Source organism: Misgurnus anguillicaudatus, chromosome 24 (assembly GCF_027580225.2).
Source record: "Misgurnus anguillicaudatus chromosome 24, ASM2758022v2, whole genome shotgun sequence".
In the NCBI taxonomy this organism is placed as follows: domain Eukaryota; kingdom Metazoa; phylum Chordata; class Actinopteri; order Cypriniformes; family Cobitidae; genus Misgurnus; species Misgurnus anguillicaudatus.
In genome coordinates this window covers 35095008-35116481 of record NC_073360.2, presented here as the reverse complement: position 1 = coordinate 35116481, position 21474 = coordinate 35095008, and the positions used below count along the sequence as shown (strand labels likewise).

The 21474-nt window shown below is 37.2% G+C and overlaps 1 protein-coding gene across 1 annotated transcript in view; it reads left to right on the top strand.

Moving 5' to 3' along the window:
* robo1 (roundabout, axon guidance receptor, homolog 1 (Drosophila)) overlaps positions 1-21474 on the top strand; it is a 338077-nt gene that overhangs the window by 34514 nt on the left and 282089 nt on the right. Inside the window, exon 2 of the mRNA XM_073862979.1 lies at positions 10286-10413. Coding sequence (XP_073719080.1) covers positions 10323-10413 — 91 coding nt within the window. The 5' untranslated portion in view covers positions 10286-10322. The remainder of the gene's footprint in view (positions 1-10285; positions 10414-21474) is intronic.

Genomic DNA, 21474 nt, shown 5'->3' with positions numbered 1-21474 from the left:
GACAACCTTCAAAGGCGTTTTTTGCTATTCAGCATGTCTTTTATTAACAACATTAACTAATTTTTTACATAAAATTGATTTCTTTATCGGCCTTTCTTGTGCTATTGCCGATATGCCGATGGTTTCAGATGCATCAAAAATCGGCTGATAAATATCGGCGGCCGATACATCGGTGCATCACTACAGCAAACACATCGGAAGAGGGGAAGCATTTTAAGGTTATGTTGTTGTTGTTTTTTTGCTATTTTTTGTGTAATAGTTTTGGTTGCCAAACAAAGACCGAATAAATTTTTCCAAACAATACATTTTTTAATGATACGATCAAATAGCAGCAAACATGTCGGTAGTGTGGAAGCATTTTTAAATGTTAGAGAAAGATGCTTTTTAGCTATTTTTATGGAGTAGTTTTGGTTGCCAAACAAAGACTGATTCAATTTTACCAAATGATAACGTTTTTAATGATACGATCAAATTGCAAAACATATGTCGGCAGAGTGGATGCATTTTTAAGTGATGCTTTTTTTTGCTATTTTCTAATAAATAGTTTTGGTTGCCAAACAAAGAGTGAATAAATTTTACCAAATGATAACGTTTTTAATGATACAATCAAATAGCAGAAAACATGTCGGCAGAGTGGATGCGTTTTAAAGTGATGTTTTTTTTTGTGCCATTTTTTGCTAAATAGTTTTGGTTGCCAAGCCAATGCAGAATAAAATTTACTGAAAAATAAAGTTTTGATGATACGATCAAATAGCAGCAAACATATCGCCAGATGTTTTAAAGTTATGTGTTGTTGTTGTTGTTTTTTGCTGTTTTTTGTGGAATAGTTTCAGTTGCCAAACAAAGACTGAATAAATTTTACCAAACAATAAAGTTTTTAATGATACGATCAAATATAGCAGCAAACATGTCGGCAGAGTGGATGCGTTTTAAAGTGATGCTTTTTTGTTATTTTCTGCTAAATAGTTTTGGGTGCCAAACAAAGGCAAAATAAATGTTACCAAACGATAACGTTTTTAATGGTACAATCAAATAGCAAAAAATATGTCGGCAGAGTGGATGCATTTTAAAGTGATGCTTCTTTTTGCTATTTTCTGATAAATAGTTTTGGTTGCCAATCAAAGAGTGAATAAATTTTACCAAATGCTAACGTTTTTAATGATACAATCAAATAGCAGAAAACATGTCGGCAGAGTGGATGCGTTTTAAAGTGATGTTTTTTTTGCCATTTTCTGCTAAAATAGTTTTGGTTGCCAAGCAAAGGCAGAATAAAATTTACAGAAAAATAAAGTTTTCATGATACGATCAAATAGCAGCAAACATGTCGCCAGATGTTTTAAAGTTATGTGTTGTTGTTGTTGTTTTTTTTTGCTGTTTTTTGTGGAATAGTTTCAGTTGCCAAACAAAGACTGAATAGATTTTACCAAACAATAAAGTTTTTAATGATACGATCAAATATAGCAGCAAACATGTCGGCAGAGTGGATGCGTTTTAAAGTGATGCTTTTTTGTAATTTTCTGCAAAATAGTTTCGGTTGCCAAATAAAGACAGAATAAATTTTACCGAACAATGAAGTTTTTGATGATGCGATCAAATAGCAGCAAACATGTCGGTAATGTGGAAGCATTTTAAAGTGTTAGAGAAAGATGCTAAAAAAAGTTTTTTGTGGAATAGTTTTGGTTGCCAAACAAAGACTGAATCAATTTTACCAAACGCTAACGTTTTTAATGATACGATCAAATAGCAGCAAACATGTGGGCAGAGTGGATGCGTTTTAAAGTGATGCTTTTTTGTTATTTTCTGCGAAATAGTTTCGGTTGCCAAATAAAAACAGAATAAATTTTACCGAACAATGAAGTTTTTGATGATGCGATCAAATAGCAGCAAACATGTCAGTAATGTGGAAGCATTTTAAAGTGTTAGAGAAAGATGCTTTTTAGCTATTTTTTTGTGGAATAGTTTTGGTTGCCAAACAAAGACTGAATCAATTTTACCAAACGCTAACGGTTTTAATGACACAATCAAATAGCAGAAAACATATCGGCAGAGTGGAAGCATTTTAAAGTGATGTTTTTTGCTATTTTCTGCGAAATAGTTTTGGGTGCCAAACAAAGGCAAAATAAATTTTACCAAACGATAATGTTTTTAATGGTACAATCAAATAGCAAAAAATATGTCGGCAGAGTGGATGCGTTTTAAAGTGATGTTTTTACTTTGCTACTTTCGGCTAAATAGTTTTGGTTGCCAAACAAAGACTGAATAAATTACCAAATGATAACATTTTTAATGATACGATCAAATAGCAAAAAACATGTCGGTAGTGTGGATGCGTTTTAAAGTGATGTTTTTTTTGTTGCTATTTTTGCAAAATAGTTTTGGTTGCCAAACAAAGGCAGAATAAATTTTACAGAACAATGAAGTTTTTGATGATGCGATCAAATAGCAGCAAACATGTCGGTAATGTGGAAGCATTTTAAAGTGTTAGAGAAAGATGCTTTTTAGCAATTTTTTGTGGAATAGTTTTGGTTTCCAAACAAAGACTGAATCAATTTTACCAAACGCTAACGTTTTTAATGACACGATCAAATAGCAGAAAACATGTCGGCAGAGTGGAAGCATTTTAAAGTGATGTTTTTTGCTATTTTCTGCTAAATAGTTTTGGGTGCCAAACAAAGGCAAAATAAATTTTACCAAACGATAACGTTTTTAATGGTACAATCAAATAGCAAAAAATATGTCGGCAGAGTGGATGCGTTTTAAAGTGATGTTTTTACTTTGCTATTTTCGGCTAAATAGTTTTGGTTGCCAAACAAAGACTGAATAAATTACCAAATGATAACATTTTTAATGATACAATCAAATAGCAGAAAACATGTCGGCAGAGTGGATGCGTTTTAAAGTGATGTTTTTTTTGCCATTTTCTGCTAAAATAGTTTTGGTTGCCAAATAAAGACAGAATAAATTGTTCCGAACAATGAAATTTTTGATGATGCGATCAAATTGCAAAAAATATGTTGGCAGAGTGGATGTATTTTAAAGTGATGCTTCTTTTTGCTATTTTCTGATAAATAGTTTTGGTTGCCAAACAAAGAGTGAATAAATTTTACCAAATGATAACGTTTTTAATGATACAATCAAATAGCAGAAAACATGTCGGCAGAGTGGAAGCATTTTAAAGTGATGTTTTTTGCTATTTTCTGCAAAATAGTTTTGGGTGCCAAACAAAGGCAAAATAAATTTTACCAAACGATAAAGTTTTTAATGGTACAATCAAATAGCAAAAAATATGTCGGCAGAGTGGATGCGTTTTAAAGTGATGTTTTTACATTGCTATTTTCGGCTAAATAGTTTTGGTTGCCAAACAAAGACTGAATAAATTTTACCAAATGATAACATTTTTAATGATACGATCAAATAGCAAAAAACATGTCGGTAGTGTGGATGCGTTTTAAAGTGTTTTTTTTTTTTGTGCTATTTTTGCTAAATAGTTTTGGTTGCCAAACAAAGGCAGAATAAATTTTACCGAACAATGATGTTTTTGATGATGCGATAATAGCAGCCACCATGTCAGAATAGTGGATGTGATTTAAAGTTATGCTTTTTGCTATTTTCTGTGGAATAGTTTTGGTAGCTAAACAATGAACGAATACATTTTATCGAATAAAGTTTATGATGATACGATCAAATAACAGCAAACATGTCGTTAGTGTGGAACCATTTTAAACTATTAGAGAAAGATGCTTTTTTGCTATTTAGTTTCGATTGACAAACAAAGAGTGAATAAATTTAACTGAACGAAAACGTTTTTGATAATGCGATCAAATAGCAACCAGCATACAGTGAGAGACGTACACAATTTATAAATGCAACAAACATACGGTATCAGCAGTGCAAAAGCATTTTAATGTGTCCGAGAAACATGCCTTTGTTGCAATTTACTGCTGAATAGTTAAGTTGTTCAGTAATTCAACCTATGCTGGGTTGTTTCAACCTAAAATGCTGGGTTGTTTTAACCCATCGTTGGGTCAAATATAAACATTCTTTGTATTTTAATTGAGAACGTCTTTTTTTCATAATTTTTTAAAGTGTACCGACAACCCTGGCTCTGTATAAGCGCAACACACTATCCCCAAGCCATTGCTCCAACATTTAATGTAATGCACATTTAAAACAAAGTGATTTTAAATGTAAGAACAGTGATTTGGAAATGCGCACAGCACTTTAGCTTCTGCTGAAATCCTGAACAATGACTGACATCTAACTATGTGTTTACTCTCGTCCTAGCTGTTGTCCCCGGGGACAGCGTGTGCAGTGTTCAGATAGTGTGCGATGTAAAGCAAGAACAGGGAGTGAATACGTAATCGCGCAGCTATAGAATATCTTGCTTTTCATTATTTGCGATCCTATTGCATTCTCCTGTATGCACATTGCATTATTCCCCAGAAAAGGTCTCGGTCAGGCTAATTGAACCACCAGCCACCTTCACAGTAAGCCAGTGGTCTTCAGGGAAAAGCCAGAGCTGAGCGAAGATAACAATACCAATATTGTGCATCCCGGTTTTGTGGCCCTTCTTATTAACTACAATCATTGCAGCGTCCTGTTTGGATCATAAAAGATGATTTTTTTGTAGCGGTAAGAATTGCAGGCCATCGTGTTATTATTGGAATGCGACGCAATATCTGCTGCTGGACCGTCTCTTCCATTTCTTTCTTTGTTCTTCTTTCTCTCTCTCTCTCTCTCTCTCGCTCTCCCCTCCTCAGCTCTCTGAGCATCTGGTTCTCTAGACTGAAGTTACGTGGAGCTCCAAAGACAGAAATTGGAAGATAAAAGGCGAGAGATTAAGCTGAAAGGAACCGTGGGTGTTGTCAGGGGTAATTTGAAGTGCATTTGATTCCTCAAAGCCTTCTGAATGCTTCCCTGCAATAATTTACCTGCTAGATGCCCCCGCCTTTAACACAACAGAGGCCTCTCGTGAGATCTGTGGAGACCTATTTATGTGGTAATGGTGTCACGTCATGTTGGAAATGAAAGCAGCGTGTGAAGGAAGTGACAGGTTAGTCACCGGCTGCCAAACCTCAAAACACTACACGAAGGGGTGGGATAGGTGTTGACTTTGTTCATGTCACCCCCTACAACAGAGGAAAAACGAAAAGAAAGTGACAACTTCAAAAGAGGAGCATAACCAATGGATAGTGCTTGTTGGGGAATTTTTGTAACCTGTGGTTTGTGAGGGCGGACAGATTTAACAAAGTCTTCTGTCTCTTGTCATATAATGATGTTAGTTCAGTATTACTCATGTAAGGCGTGATGCAGATGGTTAAAACTTGGGTGATCAGACCATGGCATTTTTCCAGACACGTCCTGGACAGGATTTCGGGTGCGTCCTCTGGAAGTCGCATTTGTCGACCGCATTCGTCATTGAGGCTTATTATTCCAGGTTCTATTTCAGAAAAGCCACCGTTACATTTCTTAAGGAAATAAATGTTAATTTTATAATGAAATGTGAGAACCTCAATGACGTATGCGGTCCGGAGGACGTACTCGAAATCCTGTCCAGGACGTGTCCGTGAAAAATGGCATGTATGGTCACCCTAGTTTAAACCAAATGGGGACACACTATAGTCCACATATGGCGCTTTCCATTGCATAGTACCACACGGTTTGGTTTGGTTTAGTTTGGGTGGGTTCAGCTTACTTTTGGGGGCTTTTCCACTGGGTTCAGCTCGTAGTACCCGATACTTTTTTTAGTACCACCTCGGTTGGGGTTCCAAGCGAGCCGAGCGGATACCAAAATGTGACGCAAAAACACTGTAGATCACTGATTGGCCTGAGAGAATCGTCACTATCAGCATCATCGCTACAACATTACCTTTACCTTCATGCTAGCCTGCGCTGTCTCGAGCAAACAGGTTGTCATCTGTGCTCTGCTATAGTTCCCAAACTCCCTTTTAGCGATGAAAAGCATCCACAGGTTGTGGATCAGGGACACCATAACAGTTTTTTTACAGACTTGCAGTTTGTGGCGGCACATTCGCGACACGCACGTCCGCATATAAGCTTAAATGCAACTTAAATGAAGCTCAGCGGAGCTCGTCGACTGCCGCCACGGGTGTTTGTACATCTATTTGTGGTGGACAATTTTAAATTTGTGGCGGACTGAAATTGAATGTATGGGATTGTACAACGATGCTCTCACTAGTATGATGTCAAAGCTAATATAAAGACACGCCTATAATCCCTTCCACTCCGAAGTGTTACTAAACTCGATGGAAAAGCTAACCAAGCCAAAGTGAGTTGAGCTGATCCGACCTGACCAAACCAAACCAAACCAAACCGTGGGGTAATATGCAATGGAAAAGCGGCAATATTTGTGACCCAGTCTGTAAAACGCATCTAAAGTCTTTATAATCAGTAGATGTACATAAAAAACATAAAATCATCATGAACATATAAATTTGATATCTTTAATATTGACTGAGATCGTGTTGAAGATTGAAATTAATGTGAAAACTTTGATGCTCCCAATCTCTATATCTTCATGTGTGAATATGTAAGAAAGTAAAACTTCTTCTCTACTTTATACTTTTTGCGCATGCGCTTACAAGTTTCATTCTCATGAATACGCAGACATGTGCTTGCAAAGATAAACTTGAGAAGGTAGAATTGAATAGTTTTTGGACTACAGTCTGCTGGTTCCCGATTGGCTCATTTATTTGCATGCAATTTGGAAAGAGGAGGTACCACACATAAATCTTCCATTATCTTCGGTGGGTGTGTTCATTAATCAAAATAATTGAATAATTACTCTCGGCTGTCTCCTGCAGTTGAACGCACCGGCGTCGAGTGTAAGGTGAGGAAGCCATCTTGGAGCTCCACACCTTCTGCCGACTGTGGCATCTCACCGCTGGTAATTGGGTGTTTATCTGATCCGGTATGAAAAACGCTTTCTGACAGAGTTTTCTGGAAGAATTCATTCGAGTCCCCCTCTGTTCACCATGGGAAACTGGGAAGACCTGAGTGTTTTATGAAGGAAGGGAGAAAGAGCCAGCAGTGAAATATATAAAGCTTGAATGTCCAGTTAGCGGTGAATGCTTATGGCATCACGGCATGCAAATCATGCGATTGTTAGGCACAGTAATTCTATCAGTCTGCCAGAACACTACGGGATATAAAGGATGATAGGGTACGAGTGTGACCGCCACAAGACACCGCTCCAATCAGATAACAGTCAGCTGCGCTTTCAGTTTTGTACTCGGGAAGGCTTTGAAACAAAAACTGGACAAATGTTTACCCTCAATAGTTTAATAAGATGTGAATAATACGAATTGGGTGACGGGATTGCCATAAATGCGTCTTCCAAACAAAAAAAATCGTGTGAAATTTGAATGATAGGTTGTTGCTAGGGTTGCAAAGCTCTGGAATTTTCGAAAAAATCCAAGTTGGAAATTTAAAATTTTTTTGTAAGTTTTGGACAATTTATACAAACTATATCTCATACAAACATTAGATTCCTTGACATCTATCTAATATTTATCCGTGTGCCACAATTTTCAAGTAATTTTCATGGAAAGTTTCCAATTTCCCAAAATTTTGCAACCCAAGTTGTCGCCCAAGCCAATGAATTAAACAAAACATTAAGTTATACAATGTAGTGCTGTTGGTTAGTAGGCTTGTTTATCTTCTGGTTTAATTGCACAGAATTTATGATGAATTTATATATTTTTTAAATGTCATAAAACTGGGCCCTCCTGGCACCATCTCACACCCCTTAAGGGGGGCTGCCTACTGGGTTAAGGTGACTTAATCCCGGAGAAGTCTGTTTCTTTATGTGTATTTGAAAGTTTGCGCATGGTTGAACACACAGCCTTGGAAAGTATAATTTTTTTGACTCGTATGTGTACATAGATATTTGATGCTTGCTCATTGTGACAAAATTCAACGCATCTCCTGGGCTACATACTACATGCGCGACCTAAGCATACAGTGCACACATGATTTCCAAAATATTGCAGCGTGCGTACAGTACGTTCGCACTCTTCTGATGACGAAAATTGTGTTACATGCACTGTACGTAGACCCTTGTGTATGCGTAAAAATTGACCATACTTCGGCCTTTAGTTATTGACTTAGAAGCGGCTGCTTGTGTGTGTTTGTGAATGTGTGTCTTTGTGTGTTGTAAGGTCTTGCCTACATCAAGGGAAGCTGCTTACAACCCCCATGAGATGAATAACTTGATAAACGTACCAAATAATGAGAGGATTACATTTTATAGGTGAGGATAGATGATATCATTAGCACAGTAATAAAAAGCAAAACACATTGGAAGGTAATGAAAAGCCCCAATTGTGTTTGAAATTAAATGTGTGTGTGTGCAATAACAAAGTTAAGTTACAAGTTAAAGTATGAGCGTATTTTCACCAAGTCAAAATATACACAGACAAAAAGTTAAGTTTGGTAAGGAGGTAACCATAGCAACAGTAGACTTCATAGATGGTTTCCGTTACGATCAGCATCATCTATCAAAAAAGATGTCAAAACAAACATGCTTCATTATTTAGCATTTAATTATTTATTTAAATGTATCATAAAAAACAAGAACAGTCAAAGTCTATGCTAGGACAAGAAAATCATTGTTGAATATGATGGACCTATAATGTTCATGTAGCTCAATTGGTAGAGCATTGCGCGAGAGTGCATGGGTCACTGACAAAAACAGTTTGGCAAGATGAAAAATTCAATAAAAAAAACTTGTTTTAAAAGTATGCATCAGGTTTTATTATGCACAGTGTATTTATGTTAATTGTATGAAATAAAAAATTACATTTGCACCATTTTTATAAAAGTTAAGACTGAATGGACCTGAAAATGTCAAATGGTGTAATCGCCAATTGTGCCAAAAAATTAGAAATATTAAATATTTTATCCACCTTGATGGCATAAAAGCGTGATCATACATTTTTTTTTTAAATATAATTTTATTAGTTATTTCTAAATGTACATTTTTATGCGTTTTTGTAATATTTATCCTGACATATGCTGAAAACACCTTTGTTTTCTAAATAATCTTTGACAAATGATGTAAAAATGTATGTAAAAAAATCATATTAAACTAGCTGATTATATTTTATTCCACATTTTTAATGAATATATTTATATTTTAATAAAAAAATACTAGTTACACCATTTGACACAGATCGGTTACACCACATTGACATTTTGTCAAATATTTTTTCAAAATTAAATAAAACCAGCAATTTTAGACTTGGTCCCAAAAAAGAGAATGTATGCAAGTAATCTGCAAATTTATTTTGTAATTTTAACCCTTTTACATTTAATTTGTCCCAAAAACAATTAACGTCACGTCATTGACCCACGTACTGATCAAATGTTTAGCCTGAATGCCAATTTGGATGCAAGTGTCAGCCGATATGTAAATGTATCATTCTCGTCAACTCTGGTCTGGGTTGACTAATGCTAAATGTCCAAAGTACAGCTAAAAAAAATCAGAACCTTTGGATACTCTGGGTTTCAGGCTGGGATGGGGTTTTACTGGCACACAATCATCTCAGTGGGTGCTCTCATATTTTGCAGATGGCTGATCAGAGTTACCAATAGATTCATTTCAAACCAACAGCCAGCATTCATACTGGGCATGCGACCCCGTATCAGCCTTGAGCATTGATCCAAGCGAATGTGATACACGAGAGACAAGATTTTAATCTTTCTGTTTTCAGTACCATACAGGCCTAAAAATTGTGTTGACTGAAAAACACATTTTCTTGATTCCATGTATCAGTATTGATCAGGTAATGAATGTTAGATGTAGATATAGCTAGCAGCCAAAATCGAAACTTGTATGAAACTTGTATGAATCCAATTCAGAAGCAAGAATAGGCTGTGTTTCTGTAGCTCAGGTTGCATTATAGTAATCCAAGAAAGTGACCTTGCCTGCCGAAGTCATTTTTTGTGATTTACTGTTAGATTAAAATCATCATGCATAACGTAAAGAATATTATTTAAAAAATATAACCTTGATATCTTTAATATTGACAGAATAAGGTCATGACAAAGATTGAAATCAACGTGAAATCAAATTTTAAAGCTCCAAACCTCATCATTAAATTTTGAGACTTTTGAGATTTTACAGACAGGGTCACCAATGCATACTTTTAATCGTTAAGTCGTTTTGGATTAAAAATGTGTTCTTATTTAATATGTGATAATAAAAATGTACTACTATTGATACTAAATCTACTATCTTTCCTCTTTATTTCTTTCTGTTCAGATTAATCTGAGACAGGGATGCCAGGTCTGTAGGAATCATGCAGATCACATGGTCAGGCTCTCTCCCAATCATTTTCACCCTGCTGCAGTTCGTTCAATCGGAGCAGTTGGAGGGGGCTTTGGTTCCAGGTAAGAGCGCATAAACTTCCTCCTGCATGCTTTTATTCCCAGCTGGGCAACATGGGATGGACACATAAGTCTAGTTATGGCACAAGTACTTGTACAGTTAACAATAATTCGCTATTAATCACTAAAAGTTCAATATTAGCCCTTAGCGACTCCAAGCAAAGTTAGGAAAGTATTTAATCTATCTTTGATTGATGTTTCAATGTTAGAAATGTCTCATATTTATAACAGACGCCTATGTGTTTTATCCCATGTGGCTTTGCTGCTGTCACATCATGATACTGATGATGTATTGTCTGCTTGTGTGATTGACACCATTCATGGGATCTTCACATCAGGTGGTTCTCTACAGCAAGTGAAGGATGAATTATACTAGTGCCTAGCTCACACATACACTGGTATTTTTATAAACAGAGTTTTTAGCGTCCACACAAAAACACAAAAACCCGGTATGAAGGGCTGTCGAGAGCATGCCAAACCAACAGATGCCAATATATTCCTAACCGTAAAGCTATGTTGGTCAATCAGAAGCTATTGCAGAGTCTCGCCACATCTTGGAACAAACAATGACGTCACAAGTCAAAAACTCAGGTTTCACCGGCTACATGACAACGCTGCAACGGAGGCCAAACTGCATTGAAAAGTGAAAAAAAACTTTTTTTAAAATAGTTGTGTATGTGCAGACAGGGCCTTGGATGAGACCAGATAACTTATGTCATTGAAAGGCGGCTTCTGCACACTTAATGATGCTGGGTTAAACTGGATTTAAATTTGACCCAACAATAGGTTAAAACAACCTAGTATTATGGGTTAAAACATCCCACCAAAGGATAAATTCAGCCTAATATCATGAGAATTCATACATATTTTATTAAATGGCTAATTCGTATGAAATTGTACGAAGTTAAAGGGACACTCCACAAAATTAACTCATTTTCCAGCTCCCCTAGAGTTAAACATTTGATTTTTACAGTTTTGGAATCCATTCAGGTGATCTCCGGGTCTAGTGCTAGCACTTTTAGCATAACTTAGCATAATCCATTGAATCTGATTAGACCATTAGCATCGCGCCAAAAATAATCCAAGAGTTTCGATGCGATTATGTAACGCAGTGTCCGAAAATAGTCCCCTGCCATTGGAAGTTACTACGGGGACTATTTTCGGGCACTGCGTAATATCATTGCACCTCCTGCAACCATGTTACAGCAGCAAAGTCCTTGATTATTACGCCAGAATGAGAGTATAGTTCCTAGACATATCTGCCTAGAAAATCACAACTTTTAATTTCCATCGGTCTTAGTACACAATGTAACTACAGAAGAGTCAAGTTTTTAATAGGAAAAATATCGAAACTCTTCGGTTAATTTTTTGCGCGATGTTAATGGTCTAATCTGATTCAATGGATTATGCTTAGCTATGCTAAAAGTGGTACCGCCAGACCCGAAGATTAGCTGAATGGATTCCCAAAAGGTAAAAATCAAATATTTAAATCTAGGGGAGCTGGAAAACAAGCATATTTAAAAAAAATTCTAATTCCCCCCAACCCCAACGTCACAGGGGTCAAGGCAGATTGTACAAAAATGTATGAATGTGGTTGTACAAATAAGCCACCTCGTAAAACATGTATGAATTGCCATGAGATAGCATTGGATAAATTACAACCAAATGTAATTCCTTTTTACCCAACAGTGGGTTTAAAATAAACCAACATTTTTAGTGTGTGTCATCATCTTGTGTACTTTTAGCGTGGTTTTGGTGCAAAAAATAGACTTTAATAGGACAGTTCAGCCAAAAATTGTGTCATTATTTTATCTTCCACATTATTTGGTCTTTCTTTCTTAAAAGGATAATGTTTCATACCACTGTTTGCTGGTTGCTCATGACCATATAGAAATATTTATTTGGTGAACTATTCCTTTACATCATTTGAAACCCAATGTCTTTTAAATGAGATCTTTGTAAATTGTATCTCCTTTTCTTTCATCACTCTAAGTTGTTTCTAGACACTAAAGTGAGGCTGTCTTCACCGATAGCATCATGTTTTTCGTTCTCTGCCAAACGTGCTTCATTCTCCCAATTTATCACAACCATCTCCTTGCGTCGGCGCTCTGTATTTATCGGCGCTATCTCGAATCCCTCTGTAATTCACAACTGCCTTTCCAAATCACTCCGTTATCCAACTACTTTCTCATTTATTGCTCCAAACTCCTCTCCACTTGTTTCCTCCACTCTCCTCACTTGTTTACCTTCTGCCCTTCTCATCTTCTTTCATATTTTCTCTTCCTCCCCTTCGTTTGCCTGCTGCTCCAGAAACAATTTTCTTGTCAGTTTGGTCTGCGCGTCTCTCCGGATTTAATGTCTTTTCTGGCGCGCCGGTGGAGGCGGACGTAATTTCAGTCGCGAGCGGGCGTGCGGCGATACCTTTTGCGTGCTGTAAGGCCGCATTGATAGCCGGAGCCAGATATAGCAGCGTTAATGAACGCGACTGAGCCGGTCGCATCCTACCTAAGGTTCAATTCTCTCCACCTGATGCGTTGCGGAGGAACCGGCGCTGAGCTGTAAACAGATGTTACAGCCTCCAGTAAGCAGTGTGCAGCTGTGCGTAATGGGATGCGTGCAAATCAACTGACAAGCTCTGATTTACTTTGATGTTGGCGTGTGATAGGTGTAGAATCTGGATGTTTGTTTATTGTATTTTAGTGAATTAGAAGCTTATTTTTCGGCATCACTTTTGGCCACTACTGTATATCTATATCCGTGCATCTACTACATCGACATCTCTGTGTGAGCATCAAAGAGGAATTGCGAAGGAAAAGGAGGTCTGTGGCAGACCTACATACCGGACCAAATTTATAACACAGCAGATTCGGTAGCATCCCGGGACCCCGCGTTCATCTCTTATGCTTTGCTGACAGCAGCACTTTGGTCCGCATATGTTCCGTTGCCCTGCCACACCAAGACGCTCCGTCAATGTCCTACCCTTGGTGATTAAATATGTAGTTAATACAGCACCATAAGAATATTGAATTACGCCGGAGCCGCTGTGACCTTTTTTGAAATTACAGGGCCAATTGTGCGAGACGACCGCAGCACTTTATAAGAGGTGCTGCTGGAAGTGAGCCTGCAGGAGAATGGATTCCCTTCTTTTACACACACACACACACACACACACACACACACACACACACACACACCGCTCTTACTCTCAATGAGCCACATACAAAGGTCTGATCGATATCGGCCTGTTATTGCTGGTGAGAAAGAGGCAAACTTTGTATTCTCGACAGATTACAAATATGTGGGTGTTTCTTTATGGGATCTTTGAAATCTTGGGGGTAGATTTTATTAAAACTAACTAAATGTTTTGTTTTGTTGTATGAAGGTCATGGTAAAGATAGCTGTGTTTTCATTACTTATTAAATAGCGCACATTGAATTAGCAAATAGAAAAAACGGCAAATGGAAACATGGCACTTTCGCATAAACTACCATATATTGCACGGGTGAGGTGTTTTTTCATATTTCGAAAAAGGAATATATCGCGAAAACCATTTTTTTCCCGCATTTACAGGTCACCTGACGTGTGTTAAAGTCAAATGATTATTCTTTAGATATGGCACGGTATGTTTGGTTGAAGGACAAGACAGAAGAGGGGTGTTTGACTTCACAATAATAGTCAAGCACCGTTCTTACTGTGCATTCACACCAGACGTGGTAGAAGCGGCAAAAACGTTCTATTCGACTCCGCTCGCTTCCTGTTATCACGTCACTACTAGAGCAAGCTCCTGATTTGTTCGTGACGCAAATATCAGCCAAAGTTCAGATTTTTCGACTCGCACGTTTCCCACGGCAACGCTCAGTTCGCACGGAACGCACCATCTGCACCTCGCGTTCCGTGCCATTTGTGGCCCGCCATTTGGCCGTTCTGCGCCGCAGGATGCCAATTCCCATCTTTGCATTGACTTAACATGTAAGTCACTTGTGCTTGGCGCCTCTTCTACGGCTGGTGTGAACGCTACATTACAGCATTTTGATGTCATGCGCATGACGGTTTGCACGGAGCGCATGAAGCCAGACACACCCGTCACCTTTGTTTTTGGAATGACATATCAACAAAATCATAACAAAATTAGGTTTTACTCGCATAACATTGGTTATGGTTAACGGAAACACCGTCGTTTCGCAATAGTTTTTTTTTACATTTAGAAAATAACGCTAAAGTTTTGCGCAAATCGTTAATGGAAACGCAGCAGCTACTGTCTTGAAAACTTTTTTGGTGTGCTACTCTTCTTAACAGAGCCTATGCAGGTGAATTATTTTATTGTACGTATTTTCCATCAACATAAAATGTGACGTAGTGGGAATAATAATTATGGGTTCAGAAAACTAGTGAGTGTGTGAGTTTTTTTTTTTTAAGAGACTTTATTGTTAACTCTTCCATAAGGTTAGATTTGTAATATTGGATTAGTGCATTAGCTAAAATGAACTAACAATGAACAATACTTTTACATTTATTAATTTTAGTTCATGTTAATTTCAGCATTTACTAAGACATTTTTAAAATCAAATGTTGGAAACATTATAGTTAATGCACAATGAACTAGCATGAAGAATTTTATTGGCATTAACTAACTTTAAAGGGGATAGTTCACCCAAGGATTTATTCACCCTCATGTTGTTACAAACCTGTATACATTTCTGATGAACACAAAGGAAGATAATTGTATTGAAACCGGAAGTGGGAGGAAGCATCGACTTGGAAAAAAACATGGAATATACTATGGAAGTCAATGGTGCTCAAAAACACTTTGTTCTAGTGTTTGGTTAGCAGAACAAAGATATGTATACAGGTTTGTAACAATTTGGGGGGGGTTCATTTTTGGGTGAACTATCACTTTAAAGGCATGGTGCATAATTTTTGAAAAAAAAAAACACTTTGTAAAAGGGAGTCAGGCGGAGTACCTAAACACTCTTGTAGTCAATCAGCAGTAAGGGGCGTGTCTGCTAACCGACATCATTGCCTAGGTTGTGTATGTGTGAGGTGTGTCAAAAGATCGTCCAGATTCTATTGGGGTAGACGCTTGTTTGTTTAGGTGATTTCAAATATAAACATTGGCTTTCAGAGATCATGCACCCCACCTTTAACAAAGATTCAAAAATGATAAAAAATTATTTTGCACATTGTTAGTTCATGTTAGTGAATGTGTTTAGTAATGTTAACAAATACAACCTTATTGTAAAGTGGTGTCACTTATTTACAAAAGGTTCACATAGATAGGAGTGTCCACCATAACGCATGTGTTGATTGTTAGTTTTAGACATTGTCAATGTTTGCAGACAGTAACAGTGAAGAGCAAGTAACAGGACATAATTTGTCAGAAAGAGGTATGATTTGCACAACAAAGCCCAGACTTGAACCTGTGTTATCCGAATGAGCACCATGGCTCATCTTGACAGAATCACATACATTAACTGCTGCACTACGGCTATGAATACAATCCAAATTGGCTTTCAGTGTAATTGGAGGGTCAGTCTTCATAAAATTACCTTGAGTAGGTGATTTGTTTTAGTGATAAAGGGAAACTTTCTTGTAAATGGGCCCTTCCTGGTTTCTTAGTCATTAGGTGACCATCAATTTGAAGACAAAAATCCATAGTTTTATCCTCCTTTTCATTTTTCATTTCCCCCATTTCATTTTTTTCCCTCAGAGTTCCTGCTTTTTTCCAAAGATTTTTATGAACCAATCACTAAAAGAGTTTGTCCGATTTCAGCCAAGACGTCATCTTTACGTGAACAGATACACCATTCACCTAAATGATGTGCAATTTAAGGGGTAATGTCCGCTCTTGGCACACAGCACAGGAAAGCTTTTTACCAATGAGACGGATACAAATCTCTCGCTGAAAGAAGCGGCTCTCACCTTTAACGAAGAGCAATTGAACATTACTTTGTGCAGCACTTTACAAATTGCCTTGTAATTGTGTTTGTTTGAAAAACGTTGATTACTTTGCCATATTTTCATTTTCTGTGGAAGACAGGACTATTATTGGCACAGATGGGACTGAAGTGAGGTTGTTAAAGACGTGTGGCTACAGTAGAGAGAGAGAACAAACAACAAGTTCTCCGGAAGTCATTTACAGCTGAAATGCTTTGAGCAAACGCCTCTGTAATTCAGTGAGATAAACATCGGGGGATATAAATAAAGTTTGCAGGTTGACGGGTTCGTTTACAAAGTTTTTTTGATCTTTAAAGTCTTTTCTGTGTTAATCTCAGTGTTTGTTCAAACTACCGTACATTGTCAGAAAAAATGGTAATAAAATATTCCCGGGGCTGTACTCTTTTAAAACGTCTACCTCCCTCAGAGGAACATGTTGGTACTAAAGAGTCCATATGAGTACCATATTGGTACCAAATGTATATATGCACTCACCTGTAAGGATTATTAGGAACACCATACTAATACTGTGTTAGACCCTTTTTTCGCCTTCAGAACTGCCTTAATTCTACATGGCATTGATTCAACAAGGTGCTGAAAGCATTCTTTAGAAATGTTGGCCTATATTGATAGAACAGCATCTTGCAGTTAATGGACATTTGCTCCCGTTCCACCACATCCCAAAGATGCTCTATTGGGTTGAGATCTGGTCACTGTGGGGGCCATTTTAGTACAGTGAACTCATTATCATGTTCAAGAAACCAATTTGAAATGATTCAAGCTTTGTGACATGGTGCATTATCCTGCTAGAAGTAGCCATCAGAGAATGGGTACATGGTGGCCATAAAGGGATGGACATGGTCAGAAACAATGCTCAGGTAGGCCGTGGCATTTAAACGATGCCCAGTTGGCACTAAGGGGCCTAGAAAACATCCCCCACACCATTACATCACCACCACCAGCCTGCACAGTGGTAACAAGGCATGATGGATCCATGTCCTCTTTCTGTTTACGACAAATTCTGACTCTACCATCTGAATGTCTAAACAGTTATTGAGACTCATCAGAGCAGGCAGCATTTTCCAGTCTTCAACTGTCCAATTTTGGTGAGCTTGTGCAAATTGTAGCCTCTTTTTCCTACTTGTAGTGGAGATGATTGGTACAAGGTGGGGTCTTCTGCTGTTGTAGCCCATCCTCCTCAAGGTTGTGCGTGTTGTGGCTTCACAAATGCTTTGCTGCATACCTCAGTTGTAACGAGTGGTTATTTCAGTCAGAGTTGCTCTTTTAGCAGCTTGAATCAGTCGGCCCATTCTCTTCTGACCTCTAGCATCAATAAGGCATTTTTGCCCACAGGACTGCCTATTTTTGTAAATAAAACCTTAACCATACCCTAACCATACTTGAACCCTCAAATCAGAGGGGAATAATAAGTGAAAAGCAGCAGCTAATCCTGGTTGTAAGCTTTAAATGTAAACAATCTGCAAACATATTTCTGAAATCTGATTGGTTGAGTGAAACATTGTCCCGGGGTCAATATAATGTCAACAACCACTTGGGAAAATCAGGAGAGCCTAGTGTCTGCTACCAGCGGAAAAAGAAATTGCCACTTATGATATTTACTTATAGTACGTTTTTTTTAAGAGAAACTAAATTAAAGATCTACGATCGAGTCTTGGATTTTTATACATTTGTCTCTCTTGAATCTCAGGCAATGCAGTGTTACAGCATCACCATCAATTCAACACAACTTTATCATTTAATGCAAATCCGAAAACTAATAAAACAAACACAGGTCTCGCATCTCTGCATGAGAGCAAGTACATTCACAGACTTTCCTGTAAATGAGAAGATGAATGAGGGATAATGACAGAACAGCCTTCATACTTGTGTTATCCTGGGAAACCCTCATAATTTTCCACATTATTGGGAAAGCTGCTTCGCCTGCGTTTTTCCCTCAAGTCAATCTTATCTGTAATCAGTGGAGGAAATTTGAATCGGAACACTTTGTCATCTCTACAAATTCAGATTTGATGGAACATGTGTAATATTAGATTACTGTTACGATTTCATACATACAAATGACATCAACCGGGAATTTATACATACAAATGATAATAATAGACAGGATTCAATTTGTTGCTTAATATTTGTTGGTTAAAGGCCTCATGAAATCAAAATTGGAGTTTTGTGGCATCAATCCATGTTTATTAGCTTTGAGGTCATCTGTATTTAAATTTTGATGGAAGTTTAGCTTAGCATTTAGCATTTAGCTGCGGTGTTTAACCTTGTGGGGTTTTTAACCAGCCTGTATCAGGTTGCAAATCCTCTGAAAATGATATTATTTTTGGTACATTAATGAAAGATAATCAAATTCAATTTCTAGTGAACAATTTGTTTATAATGGGAAAATTTTACATTCATAAATGTAAATATATGAAAATGAAGCCTTCCTTTTCTGTTTTTCAAAAAGAATTTTGGATTTACTGCAAATCTTTAAAAAGAGTAAAACTGAAAAGTGGAATAAGATTACTTAACCTGTTGAAGGACTTTAAACTTTTAGAAGACCCTGATGTTTGAGCTTTTTATTTTTTATTTTTTAGTATTTTTTTATCTGTCTTTTAGTTATTTATTTTATATTATGTGCTTGGTTTGTTGAGAATGTTAATGTACAATATATGTTTGCCTTATTGTAATTGTATGTTAATGCAGAATAAAAAAAAAAAAAAAAAAAAAAAAAAAGGTTGCAAATCCATTTCCATTCACTTCCCATAATGTATTCTTTCTTTACATTTAGTATCTATCTAAAATATTCACATCTCTCCTATAGGGCTGTTTTACTTTAAAATAATTTTTCCATGAACATGTTGCATGAGCATTCGCTCATTCAGTGTCTATTGCTGATTAAAATGCAAATAAATATATTTGTCCGCACTAGTCTTTGCTGTAGGCTTGTCAAGCATTTGATGAAATCTTCGGATGTTAGCGCAAATCAGCCGAAGCAGAAGTCAGTCACTTAACTCGTTTACTATCTCACTATTTATTTTCTCTTCTCCCCATCCGTCTTTCCATCGTAGCACACCCCGCAAACTCTCACTGTTTCTGTCGTCTCCCCGTCGGCTGTCTGAGAAGCAATGATGACTTTTTCTCATAGCGTTTGTTGTGACTTTACCATCGACATACGTGTCAAATTCAGAAACTTGTTCACCATGTGCTTTGTCAACGTGAGGATATTTTCCTCGTTTAACTTCTCGCCTTCACGGAAATGCTCCTTCCAAGCTAGCAGCCTGACGCGGGTCCTTATGTCTGGAGATAAAATCAGAAAATAGAGCATGTATTGACGGTTTGGTAGCATATAATCTCTGCAGCCTGAGAATGGACTGGTATTGTTTCAAAGCTCTCAAACAGGAAGGTCATCTAATATGAGAAATTCACTTTTATTTGTTTAAACCTGTAAAAAAGATGGACGTAGTGTCCGTGACTTCACCCATAGGTTTGTGAAGAGCTTTAAAAAGCTTAAAGTAGGCGGTGCCTGGCGTTGATTAAGGTTGGGCGTTTTCTACTGTAAAGTTGGGCATTTTAACATGGAGGTCTATGGGAATTTTCTCTCTTTTGGAGCCAGCCTCTAGCGGCCAGTCGATGAATTGCAGTTTAAGTCACTCCGTATTGGCTTCATCAGAGAGATCAGAAGGTTGCCCCTTGGTTTAAACATAATTGTGTGTACACAACCACTCTGGGGGACAAGCTGTTTGTGTTTTCTGAGCAAACTGATGTCACTTTGCGCAGGCCCCGCCCACAGCCATCCAAAGGCTACAGTTAGGTCATCATTTTTTATTTTAAATCTCTTTACATAATTAATTACCATACGCTCATCATAAACAATGAAATAAGGCAATTGTCTGATTAAAAACAATGTATGTAGGTAGTGAATGGGGAGGGAAGCAGCAGCTCATTTGCATTTAAAGAGACACACACAAAAAAGATTTTTCCCTGCACACCCAAAAATAGGCCTTTCAGCATGATATAATAAATGACCTATAGGGTATTCGGACTCAAAACTTTACAGACACATTCTGGGAACACCTGAAACTAATATTGCATCTTGAAAAAATTGCTATATTAGGTGACCTTTAAATAAATAGGCAAAATTAAAAGCAAATATTTACTCTCCCTCATATCACTCAAAACTGTAACTTTCTTTTATTAAACAGAAAAGATGAGTTTTTATTGCACTTACAATAAGTAATAATAAATGTTTGATTCTTTCTAATTTTATATATAAAAATATATGAACTACTTTAACTCTTTCCCCGCCAGCGTTTTTAAAAAAAAGTTGGCAGCCAGCGCCAGCATTTTTAATGATTTTCACAAAAGTTTTTTAAGGCCTTCCAGAAAATGTTCTTCTTTAAATATATAAACAAACAATATATCAGATGAAAGAACAGACCCTCTGCTTTCAAACAAAAAAAAAACATTTAATCCTACCTTCATTAGTTCTCTTGTAATCACCTCTCAAACATGGTTAGGTTTCTTCAAAAACACCCAATTTTGAGCAAAAAGCTGAGATAATTTCATTTTTGCGAAGGACTTTTCATAGAGATCAGATGAAGAGCGATCTTTAAAACATACACGGAGTTCTTTCTCTTTCAAGTGAGGCGCTACTTCCAGGTTGTATAAGTTGCGGAAGTGCGCCACCTGGTGGATAATAGCGGTATTGCAGAAAGAAAGAAAATATCATCATTGGCGGGGAAGCGTTTTCTCTTAATTGACGAGATATCGCGTCAATGGCGGCGAAAGAGTTAATTGTATTAGTTAGGGGCGCAATGGTTCAAATTACTCACTGTTTGGTGCATGTCTCGGTTTTAGGGTCACGTTTTCGATACGTTTTGGTCTGTGTATGTTTACGGGGACAAAAAGGCTACTGTCAAATTAAAAGAAAATTAAACTATTATTGGGTTACAAACACCTAACACTTTGGTCACAACAGGCTTCTTTACAAAAATTAAAACCTAAGCAGTTTTTAACCTCTGCCAAAATCAACATTTTCACTTAAAGGCAGAGTCCATGATGTTTAAAGGCCAATGTTGATATTTGAAATCACCTAAACAAATACGCCCCTACCCCAATACAATC